The 12,797-nt window shown below is 34.2% G+C and overlaps 1 protein-coding gene across 1 annotated transcript; it reads left to right on the forward strand.

Annotated features, from left to right (window-relative positions):
• The first annotated feature begins 8,153 nt into the window (after positions 1–8,153).
• Positions 8,154–10,778, forward strand: LOC102806272 (putative methyltransferase-like protein 24). Its single transcript, XM_085498950.1, has 4 exons — positions 8,154–8,437; positions 9,573–9,644; positions 10,112–10,262; positions 10,455–10,778. Exons 1-4 carry the CDS (start codon positions 8,154–8,156, stop codon positions 10,776–10,778), a joined length of 831 nt encoding a protein of 276 aa, XP_085355076.1.
• Positions 10,779–12,797: the final 2,019 nt, after the last annotated feature.

Genomic DNA, 12,797 nt, shown 5'->3' on the forward strand with positions numbered 1-12,797 from the left:
TTTATATTCAAAGCTGGACTTGTTGCAAAAAATCCAAACCAAATAAACTTAAAGATTCCAGATGCTATAAAGATGCTAAGCAGAATGTTTATAGCATTGTGTTTCTAAAATCCAACAACTCCATATACGTGATGATATGAGAAAGAACAGACGATTAGTGTCCAAACAAGTTGGTTATGTCATGTCTAATTGTAGAACATGGACATTACCCGTAACTTTAAGACTTTTTTGAGACAACTCAAGCATGATAATTATCGATCGACTTATATTAACTACGAAAATCGAAACTCCGAAATCGAAATTTACTACACCTCTTGCACACCATTTTGAAAGAAAGACTGTGTCAGCGAATGTACCAGCGAATGAATCAGTATACCGACCGTAGGTTCTTTTAAAATTATCAAGGAAATGTACCGAGGCCTTTGCATCCTGGACAAACACGACCGACATACAGTGTGAACGCTTCAAAAGATCGACTGAGAACAACATTGTGAGACAATTCAAAGACCATAAAGGTTATGCAGGTTTTCCTTTGAAAAATGCATCAAAATGGGGTGGTTTATACTTACCACGGAATACGCACGTTAGTCAACCATTGTTTAAAGTAAGAATGGCTTTTAAATCGAAGTCGCAATCACTACTTTTCGTTTGCATGCGGTACAATTGGTCTTTTTTCGACTTTGTGCTCAGCATATTCCCATTTAGCACTACAAATACATGATTTCAGCAAATTGTAGATGGGTTTGAATTATGAAAAATAAATAAAAACGCCATATCTGAGAAGAGAATATCACAACAGACTGGAAATTTAGAATTTCATCGTGAATCAGAAAAATATTACACCACGAAAACGTAAGTATTTAACTCAAAACAACAGAACACCGAATATTCCATCTACTCATCTAAAGTGGGATTCTTAGAGAAGTCATGTTGGTGGCCTTTTGTAAACATAAGGAAAATTAAACGGGTTTCAGCTTCGAAATGGCATGAATACGAAGTAATGGCAAAATATAATTGAACGCTGAAATATATTGAATTGTAATGGATTAACACCAGATTTATCCAACCAAGCAACCACACTCTTTGTTAACATTAAACTGTATTTCAGTGTACAACTTTGTAAAGTAATGATTTTAAGTATCTCTTATATCACATTGCTTGCTTCGATAATAAACGTATTTCGCTTTTTCTGTACTATTTTAGAATCTTCCAACTGAATTAATTAGATAACTATGAAGCAACTTAAATTATTAGATACTTTCAAAAATAAAATAGCGGTTTTATAACACCTACTTTGTTATTTCCAGGACATGACTTGGTTGGTTTATTTCAATGGATTGTATCCCATGCATTGTACCTTATCCCACATTTCAATACAACTAAAGTATAGTGTAACAAAATAGCTACACTGGGTACCCGTGAGAGCCGATGTATTTTTGAAGTACACAGATTTCACAGTAGTTGTAGTAAGAATCCTGGGAGTTTCTCGTGACAACTAACAGATAACTGAAACTGGCACGCGCATAATAGTAAACTATTTGACCCATTGTCCGTGTTATCAATTGTCGGTTAAATTAAACACAGTGAATGGTTATTAATGAGTTGATTGACGTTACAGAACTGTAATTTGATAGCGAAAACAGTACCGTATCAAATGACCGTATTTGGATGAGCATAGTTTTTCGGTATTGCCACACTATTCAAATTTCACGTGATAAAAGCTATTCAAACTAAATAAAAATAATTGTTTTGGAAGTTTGGAAAATCTGTTTGTAGTTTGTACATTGGGTGGACAATCTATCACATTATACATTTCGATTTCCTCATTTTCAACTTCTTCTTGAAAACTATCTCTCTAAGCTTTAATATTTATATGTAGATCTCTATTTGTCCGATCTTTTCATTTCATTTCATTTCATTTCATGTCATTACAATTTCATTAATTTTCTGTTTTTGCAAATATTTTTTTATGTTTAACCATTTCTTTAACAATTATCAGCCTGATTGATTTGATACTCGGTAGGATGGATGTACAATTTTCAATTTATATATTTATTTATGGCTGAAACCAACAGATTAGATGAGATGCTCAGAATTATATCATGCTAGAAAATCATCACCAATTTTATCACTTCTACTTTTCTGTTTGGATTTCCAGGAAAGACTTGGTTCTTCATAGCGGCGATACATGGCTATAGTATTGCCAATCCTCTCCATAAAGATCGCTTACGATTGTCTCATGAATTATCTCTTGTTATTTGTTCGAGTCACATTGGTAGCATATTTTGTCACCATTGATTTCAGACCCGCCAATATTTATGTCGTTCATGAATAATACGCTATCATGGTAACTCGTTGATAAATGTTGTGACACAACGTACAAGTCCAATGTAGAACACGACTGGTTACACAGATTATAAATTATGCTGGCGCGACACATGTAATGACAAATTAAAACAGACAGAGGGTATCAGACATTCTTCCTACTAGCGATCTTTGCGGCCAGAATACCGAATATCTCTGCCACCACACACCGCCATTTTCTAGTGAAACACCACAAGAATTTACTACACCAATTATTTGCGTATGTTTGTTATTGAGAGTTCTGCATGTTTCTTTTTACTGTTAAATAGATTTTAAAATATTTATCGACAGCTGATAATGATTTTTCCGTAAACGCACTGAAAAGGGTGAAACAGTTATAATTTACAAAACAAAATAACTTCATCACAGAATTAACAGTTACTAAACTTATACCCGGTTCATCAAACTGACCGTCCTGTCGATTGCCAGGCGAAGAAATATAAAGAAACAAAAGCACTTAATGGTATTGACAGCTAACTATTCTTACTGCCACTCCGTTTGTGCCACAGAAAATATAAAATGGGCTTCTCTCTTTAAAAACAACCAGAATCTATAAACATCGCGTACGCTTTCGTCGTGTTCAAAAATCTAACACCTGCATGGCAATGTTTTTGGTGAGCGTCTTCGAAAGTAGAACCACTGTGACGCATCAATCAATCAGCGACGAGCATAAGATCGCGTGGTGGCAGAGATAAAAATAGAACTCTGCGTGGTAGATTGAGTATCAGATTGAGAGTTAACTATTCATTAGATGTTTAAATACTAGTAATCAATTGAACTTTTAACGAGTCAACTACGTGGCAGAGCGTTGACTTAATAGTATGATATTATATCAAAGTCCACTTCCTCGTCTGTCATGGCCAAGAATATTAATAACAGAAAAGAACAAGGTTATTATGTTACACTGACGATTACTGACGTCATATAATGTTATGTTATGTTATGTTAGTAGTAGAAAGTTTAGATTATGCTGTATTATCTTCTTGCAATTACACAATTACTGTGTGGTAAATATAGTTTTAGACTTGTTCTCACCGTCATATCTTGCCCTCTGTTTTCACAGCTAGTCACCGTTTATTTCCGCCAATTCTTCACATTCAGTATTCAACTAAGAACAGGTATATATGGTGGCAGGGACAAACAACGTGACGCTGTACTCGAGAATGATGGGTTTGGGAAGAGGAAAGAACTGGTATTTGGTTTTAACAACTATACACTGAAACTATACCACATGGTATATATACAGTGTCTGATTCAGGTAATGTGGACACAAGTCGTCGATAGCCTGAAAAAGGGAGGATGAATTGTTATTTAAATAAAGGGGTGCAAATAAGTTTAATTGACTATGAGGAGAGATATGTTTTGTCAATTATTTTATTGAGTTATGGGTGATATTTCATTGCGATTTTAATACTTTAACATTTGACAACAAATGTGTTTGTCTTGGGCTTATAAAAAAATATTTTAACCACATTCGTGTGATAGCACCTCACACCCCTAATAACAAAATGGTTCGGTCATATTGATGCAATACTAAATGATTTACGTGTAGTTGCTCGTTCTGTGCCACTTGGTCTTACTCTGATAAAAAGGATCATATTGCTTATTGGTAAGTGCCTGATTTTGAATTATGAATATTTATAGCCACTGATGAGATGTTAAATGTATGGTTAAAGTTTGCCCATTCCCTGATGAATATGACAGTTTGTACTAATATTTCGGTTGGTGTGAGTTATAATAAATAATTATTAACAGCCACTAAGACGTAAATGATTACATGTCACCCTGACGTGACCCATTTTATATATACGAAGCTTACAGTTAATAATTAATTTGTCATCTAGCATTCGAGAGCTTACTTGTCATGCACTGCAGGACGGCGTCCAACAACCTGGTACAACAGTCCCAGAAATTTCTTCTGTCTTTGATTGATCTTATTATTACTTGTTAAACTGTAGCAATATTTGTTTGTCCCCCATATCTCACTATTTTATTTAAAAAACGTCGAAAATTTTGTCATTCTACATATAAGTGGTGACATAACTGGAACTTCTTGAACAACATTTTGTCTTATTTAAATGAATGCTCAATAGGTAATTTACAACTAAACGGATAGTTTGATTCGTCATAGTGATATGCAAATTTAGACATATTTATGGTACCGTCTCTGCATTTGTATATGTTAATTTTATTATTTAATCGATAGTAAACTTGTCAGACCATTTTCCGGGGATCTCATGTGATAAACTCTTATCCAAGGGAGTAACACTTTGCAGTTATTTCCAATAACAATAACCCCCGCTTAACTGTATGTGGGCACTATCGACCGAAGAGCTCATTGTCAGCGAAGCCGAGGTTGACATTTGTATTATTATATCGAATAAGTCTTAAAACAGAAATTGCACCACTGAATCATGGTAAACTGAGGAAACTCCCGTCAAGCGAGACTAAAAATAACGATAAATACCTACAAAATCCTAATTTCCTCTCCAATAAAACAAGTCAAACAGTGAAAGCAAACTTTATGCCATGAATAATGCCGCGTATTGTGTTCCCTGACAAGTTATTGGCGCAAATCAGCTACACGGGTGGGCATACAAATATGTCAGCAGGTAGCCACAGGAATATGTCTACCTGTAATGCACGAATATGAGGTATAATAATGTATTTTATAAGCATATTTAAGGAAAGAAAATCAATATTTTGTGTAAAGCGTCTACTGTATAACGAAATCAGTAATGTTTATGTTGCAAATGACAACAAAATGACGCAAAATAATGCAGCACAATTTATCAGACAGGATTGTTTATTTAATCCATTAAAACATGAAATATACATGTAACGATATATTCATTACATTTTCACCTGATGTCGATATGCACTCCCCCTTATTTTTAGACACAATATACTTGTATTCTGAAGCCTGAAATAACAGTGAAATATGCTCTATTTAAAAAAGGCTCACATTAATTAAAACTGGCTTTTATCCAATCTCAGGAATGTATTGATGGCACTGTTTTACAGGTATAATTATTAATAAATGTCAAAAATAAATGCATGATGATTTTTGTAAAATTGCGAAATTGTAAATTTCCAATGCGATTCGCACTTATTATATGTTATATATGTACGCTGTCAGAGCGATAACTATGTATCGGTACCGGTTTTTACAGTTGCTAGAGTTCAAATTCAATTTTAGATACAACCAATCCTGCCGGGTGACACATAGTACATAAGATCACATCAGTGTCATATCTTCACGATTCATTATTATCGTTTGTATCTGACTCACCAGGATGTCAAATTCCTTAGTCATAAATAGGTAAGAATTAATTATTTGCTTAAGTGTTCCTAGTTCTGGCGGGGAGTTATTTATTTACATTATATTGTAGCTTTGTCAATAATAGTAAATTTGATGTCATTGTAAAACAACTTTCACATTCATCACTTTCATTTTTTAAATACAGCCTCTTTTAGTCGTTTCTCCAACACATTGTATTCATGTCCATGGTAAGGGACCTTGATACCAAAAATTGGGATATATTATTGCGGATAATGTGAAGCAATGACGTCATAAAATTTACTGGTATAGATAATTCTATAATATAATAATATATAATCACATACATTTGCCGAGATAATTCATCTTTGGTTTGTGTTGATAACCTCTGTGATATATTATATTTGAACGTTTTGTTACAGAATGAAAATTAGTCGGCTGGGGATGTTGATTGCCTCTCTGATCGGATTCGTCGTGTTGATGTTTGTTTGGAAAGGTAAAGGTATTAAGTGTTGACTACGGGAGGTAATAGTGTGGACTGATGCATGTTGCACATAACGGGTCATTTATAGAGGCGAAACTGGCAACAATAATTTTAGCATAGTCAGACAAATAAAAAGATTCTTTCCATATGTAATTGAAATAAAAGAAAATGACAATGTTTTTGACGTCACTAAGCAATATTTAGTGCAACAATAATTACATGCACATTTGTTGCGAGGGAAGTAAAAAATACTAGAAACATCACTATGTGGAAATGCTCATATGCACTTGAGTTTCACACTGACCAAGTCGTTAATTAACAGTTTAATCCATTGCATATTTAGCAAGGCGTGGTAATGTGTGACCCTCTACAATCATAGTACTCGACCGACCCAGAACACAAATCCACAACATTATTTGAAAACATTCTTAGAATGTAGCTTACTAAATATACACTAAATGTCTCCCCTGTGTATCAATAATATTATACATAAATAAATCTTACCACAGATGGTGCGCCAACTGATACAAATTGACTTCCAAATGTGAGGTTATTACGAGGATGTCTCGAAGTATGCACGAAGACAGTACAGCCGTAGTATAGACCGACGTGTAGCGGAGGTCGATGCGACGGCGTACTGTCTCAGTGCAAATTTAAGGTATCCTCGTAATAACCTTATTATATATCAAAAAAGTTCAGAACAGAATCAGCGAACTTCTTTGTGTGGAGTCCGGTCAAACCCTGATGGCAGCCATGTTTGTTTTTATTATTAGGACGCTTACTCGCGTAACCATTCCATATTTGGAATTCGCATTTCCTTATATGGTAGGATGAACATACCCCGTAAAGTACCGCCAAATTACGGCACGCTGTAACTTATGGCGTTACGGTGACAGATGTATAATTATATGTATAATATAATAACAATTCTTCAGGTTTTGAAGATGTTCATTCATTGACACTAGTACTACAATTACAATATTAAAAGAGAAGTCAAGCCAAACAACATAATTCTCACGAAAGAACGACATCCTCAAATGTAGGAGAATGAAATTTACAGTTTTTTTATATCACTATTCATTCTCGAGATATTCTAGTTTTCACCAGTATTATGTAGTCCGCCATCTTGATTCTCCAGCAAAGGATTGTAGGTAAAGTGTGACATCACATCCACTGTTGAGGAAATGTATTTATCTATAACGTGGAAAATACTGGTGCATTTTTTTTCAAATTTTCAGTGTTCATATTACTCATGCATATAATTATAGTAATGGAAATTAGAATGTTACAAATACACATCAAGTGAAGATATTGTGAAAAACGTAAAAACAATAAAAACCAATATTTTAATCGTTAAAAGTAGAATGACACGGTTTGTCACCTTTTTGTGGTCAACAGGTTATATATCACCCATATAACCTACTCACATTTATAAATTGTGTACAAAATAAGAAAATGTAAGCATTTGGTAGAAATGATTTTTTACAGTTTTTTGCATGTTTGGCACCAGAACATGAATGCTAATATGTTCTAAATTTTCAGTCAATTCCACTTTTGAAGTTATAGATGAAATCATTATCTCAATTTTTGACAAAAGAGGATATGATGTCATATTTACCCATAATCCTTTGCTGAAGAATCAAGATGGTGGACTACATAAATTATTGAAAAGGTAAATATCTAGAGAATGAAAAGTGATATGAAAAAGCTGTAAATTGCATGTTCTTACATTTGCCGAGCTCTTTCATCTGGGAGTATTATGTTGTTAGACTTGACTTTTCCTTTCAATTTGCATATTTTAGGAAACGAATCCAATTCCACATTGTACTTTGGACGACATCATGGTGAAAAAGAAAATCACAAAACACACGTAAGTGGCAACGAATATGCTACAATGTTCAATGAACAATTATTTTTTTATGTTTTCGTAGTTGCCTAAATAGGATATAATAAATAGTCAATAATAGTATTCTATATATTCAAGATGTCATACACAATAAAGTCGTTATTATGTTTCTACACTAGATGGAATGGCAAGAACCTGCTGTTAAACCTAATGTCACAGGTTTGATCTCATTGCGACAAGCGCTTAACCAGGTGCCGAATAGTTATCAATTGGATCTTGATGATTTGTTGGATATCTTGACAACAGACCAGGTCATATGGTTATTGATGAACTATACAACTAAAATAACATACCGATGTAGGAAGGAGAGGCGATTTGGAAACCCTGTACATGAAGATGGTGGTTGGAATGTTTGCATGGATGTTGATATTAACCCAAGTGACTGCATTGTGTATTCTTTTGGGTAAATATATTTGCACTATGTTTTGCTATCCTTGGCAATTGTTTTGGGATCCATACCTAATTGTGCAGTTCGGAAATATACAGTAATACATTATACATTGGTTATACTGTTTTACTGGCTATTTTTGTTATGATAGCATTTCAGAAGAAACGTGGTAATGAAAAGCGATTATACTATGACATAAATTGTAAGTGAAAATTCTTGTTAAAAAACAAAGCCCTTGATGTGTGAATGATCATACATGTTTGGATATTTAACAACTCATTACACTTGTTTATGTTTAGACTGCTGAGTACAGTCACTGGGTTGCGTTGTCAGCAGAATTTGAGATACATGCATTCTGGCAATTGCATGGTGCTTGTGAAAGACCTCGCAATGTGATGAACTCAGTGTTGAACTAAGTCTCTTATTTTAAATTAGTAGATCTTGGACAAAATGTGGTTTATTCCACAACCAGAATTGACATTCTCTATAAACTGATTTGACCGCTATTTTGAGATTACAAATCAATTTGTTGAATACATGTTATTGTTTGCCATGCCCTTATTCATTGTAGTTGAAACATGTGTGAAAAGCTTTAGTCAGGAAGGTAACCTGATGCAAAATCTGACTCCAGTGAGCTTTACTCTATACTGATGTGCTGTGCAGTAATTCATGCTGATAAACAGAAATCACTGAAGCTCACTGCCTAAAATATAAATAAATAAGTATCAGCAGATAGTAGTGCAGTTGTTGATATTCCCAGGACACAGATACATACGCTGCCAGCAATGTCTATTGCTAGACTAGTACTGGAGTTTAGGCTTCCATCTCCTGAATATGGAGTAGCCCAACAAATGTCCCTCTCGTATAATTTACGTGACATTTAATAACACATGTAACTTTGGAAAGTGGTAACAAGACTTACATAGAATAACATATTTTCAAGATTCAATGATCGTTCTTGTGTGTTCGATTTCCTGACGTGCGGATTGTCTTTTAGATACAGGGAGTTAATATTGTTGAACAGTTTAATGGGATAATTATGAATACATGTAATGACGACTGCGGACACCTACTCTACTTAACTATTCCCATTGTTACAGAGAGAAACACTTTAAAAATACTAATAATAAGTTTATAATGCATATTACAGTATTGCCAACGACTGGTCATTTGATGAGGACATAGCTAATTATGGATGCAACGTGTACAGTTTCGATCCTAGGTGAGTATTATAAATAATTTGAACCAGTTTCATAGGCTTTGTATCTATGCCAAAAGCTAACCCCTCTTCTAAGTGTACCTACCAAGAGAACATAACCAAATCGATTTACAGATATTGAGAACTTACTGATCTCCTATGAGCAGCTATACCATCTTGCATTCCCTTAGTCATTTCAACGTGTTTATTTTTTTCCTAAGATGCCCACCCAAAATAGCAGTGGCATATTACCATTAATTTACCCATGGCAGTTGACGACATCCACCATGCCAGCTTTTTGTAGTATTGTCGCCATAGTTAACATATTTTCTCTATGAAAAACAACATAAACCATACTTTTCATTTACTTTATATAATGAACATACTACTAGGTCCATTTTACCTCACATATTGCTTGTCTGTAGCACAGTCATTCAAACCACATTATATATGTTGAAACTTAATTATTATCTGTGTGGTGGTTGTTATAGCATTGGTCTGGACGATCATAAACACGCCGATCGCATCTGGTTCTACAATATGGGGTTATATGACGACAATATAGATGATCTTGTAGCCAGAACAAACCATTGGAAAGTTAGAACATTATCGTGGATCAAAAAAATGTTAAACCATGAAAACGCAAGTATTTGACCATCAAACCTGTAAAATCAACTAATATTCAGCATATTTTATAGATAATCTTATTTATTAATTATAACATCATATGAAAAGAACGGGATCCAACATAAATATTGTAACTTACAACACAATACATTTAATTTACAACTAGGTAACTTCATGTTAAATCTGCTTTATATTTGTACTACACAGAAAAATATCGACGTTCTCAAATTTGACATTGAAACAACAGAACACCGAATATTCCATCAACTCATCAAAAGTGGAATTCTTAGAGACATCAAGTTAGTGGCCTTCGAACTCCATCTTTCGTCAATTAATATACATAAACATAAAGAAGATACGTTACACGTTTACCGAGCCCTGAAAGGAGTATTTGAATTGAATGAGTTCAAATTATGGGAATGGCATGAGAACGAAGTAATGGCGAAAAAACATTCACGTCACAGGATGACTTACATTGAATTGTATTGGATCAACACTAGATTTATCCAACCACGAAACCACTCTCTTTAAATGGAACGACTCCAGTGTTATGCGCTTTTCAATCGATTTTTATTCTGTAGAACTATTAGCCTGATTACAGTTTGTACTTTGGATGTACATCTATCACATTTATTCATTTCGATTTCATTTATTCCCTATCTTTGTCATTTATTTTTGGTCATCGTTTTCTCAACATCATTTGTTCGGCAATATAGTTCATATTCAAAACTGTTACATTATCTAATGAACCAGCTCATTTTATCAGTGTAAACAGAAATTGTGGCATTGAAATCAATACTTACTAGTCGTACGAGGTGCAATTGTCAGTGACATAGTATTAATACAATATTCAATATTTTTATCTCGTGTGGTTATTCTATCATTGTGAATAAAGGTCATTTGATTTTTAATGACAGCTGAAACTAAAAACTAGATTAGATTATATCATGTTACAAAATAATCAGATTTTCTTAAAGATTGGCTCATGAACTTTCTTTTATTTGTTCGAGTAACATTTTTTCAACGCTGATTTCAGACACCCGAATATTCATGTCGTTCATGAATATCATGGTAATTCGTTGATAAATGCTTTGAGAAAGCGCACATGTTCAATGTAGAGCACTACGGGATACAAAGAGTATATATGATGGTCGCGAGGCAACGGCAATAACTTAAAACGGATAGAGAGTATCAGATTTAGAGTTACATATTCATTAGATGTTTAAATATTCAATTGACGAGTGCCCTGTAACGAAGCAACAGCGTGGCAGTATGATATAATATGCCAAAGCCCACTTCAGAGTTTAATTTGGCAATGCAATCGACGTAGGATCTTTATTTGTGTTGTCCGTCATGGCCAACGAATAAAATAAACAGACGCTAGCTTATTCTGTCACACTGTCCGTAAGTGGCTACGAAGTAAAAATTGTGCTGTATTCCCTCCTGGCATATTACTGTTTATTTGCCTATATCAGTTCTGCTGTAAATTATATCTGGTCAAATTAGACGGTGTACCCATGGTTGTCATCGTTCAGATTAATGTCATAAGAGACTTTTAGTGTGTGGTAATCATAGTGACTAGTTTTAGGCCTGTTCTCTACGCCGTGCCTTGTCCTCTGTTTTCACAACTCGTCACTATTACTTTCGCCAATTCTACATATTTTGTATTCAACTCGTTCAAAATACATTTATTTCTTTTTAGTCAATTTCTGTCAATATTGTAAAAAACAAACAATACGAACTTATATTGGTCACTGTAGCAACACAGGAATGTGTCTCATCGACAGCAAATTCCAAGTCATTAAAGCTATTACAGTAACTTAGATCGAAATAGTCGAACAGGCGGTGTTATGACAACCATAGAATGGTAGACAAATGTACACACATATAAATAGACAGAACCATAGGGCGGCATGATTGGATTAGGGTGTTGAAAGTGGAAAGAACTGGTATTTGGTCTCAGCAGCTATACACTGAACATGGGAAACACAAACTGAGCTTAGGCCCGTGCAGTCCCGGCTCCAGTGATAATTTCTGGAAACATGAACAGTCGGTCTTAAACAATTATGTCAGGGAATATTATTGTATGGCGTAAATCATCAGAATATGAACATTGGCGAAAAATAAAGTTTGATATGTGTTAGGGGTATAAAACAAAACAAGTTATTGTCGACTTTCAAACAATCTTAATTTCGTTCGAAAGTAAGCAAGGTAAGGAAGGGAGTTTCAGTCGACAGTTGAACATGTGAACCTATTGTGCAAATTATACAATAGCAGTACGAATATATACATGTAGTTGTATATATGCCACAACATTATTCATTTGATCATGATTTTTCAGATCCATCTCGTACTCTGACAAGAACATACAATTAGATTCACTTCCTGATTGCCATATATAGCGTATAATATAAGAAAATAGTATAGCATACAAGTATATGAATAGATTCCTAATCGTAATGGGTTTCGTTGCACAATGAAGAGAGAACCGATATTAATAAAAACACTGAACAGAAAACAACTTTTGACATACTACTCGACATATTTTGA

The sequence above is a fragment of the Saccoglossus kowalevskii genome, chromosome 5, assembly GCF_978046115.1.
Source record: "Saccoglossus kowalevskii chromosome 5, keSacKowa6.1, whole genome shotgun sequence".
NCBI lineage: Eukaryota > Metazoa > Hemichordata > Enteropneusta > Harrimaniidae > Saccoglossus > Saccoglossus kowalevskii.

Bases quoted from the DNA above. Each gene is read 5' to 3' on its own strand.
- LOC102806272 (XM_085498950.1), top strand. From the start codon at position 8,154: ATGGAATGGCAAGAACCTGCTGTTAAACCTAATGTCACAGGTTTGATC. The intron at 9,645-10,111 runs GTGAGTATTATA...TGGTTGTTATAG, and splicing joins GTGTACAGTTTCGATCCTAG to CATTGGTCTGGACGATCATA. The intron at 10,263-10,454 runs GCAAGTATTTGA...TGTACTACACAG, and splicing joins AAATGTTAAACCATGAAAAC to AAAAATATCGACGTTCTCAA.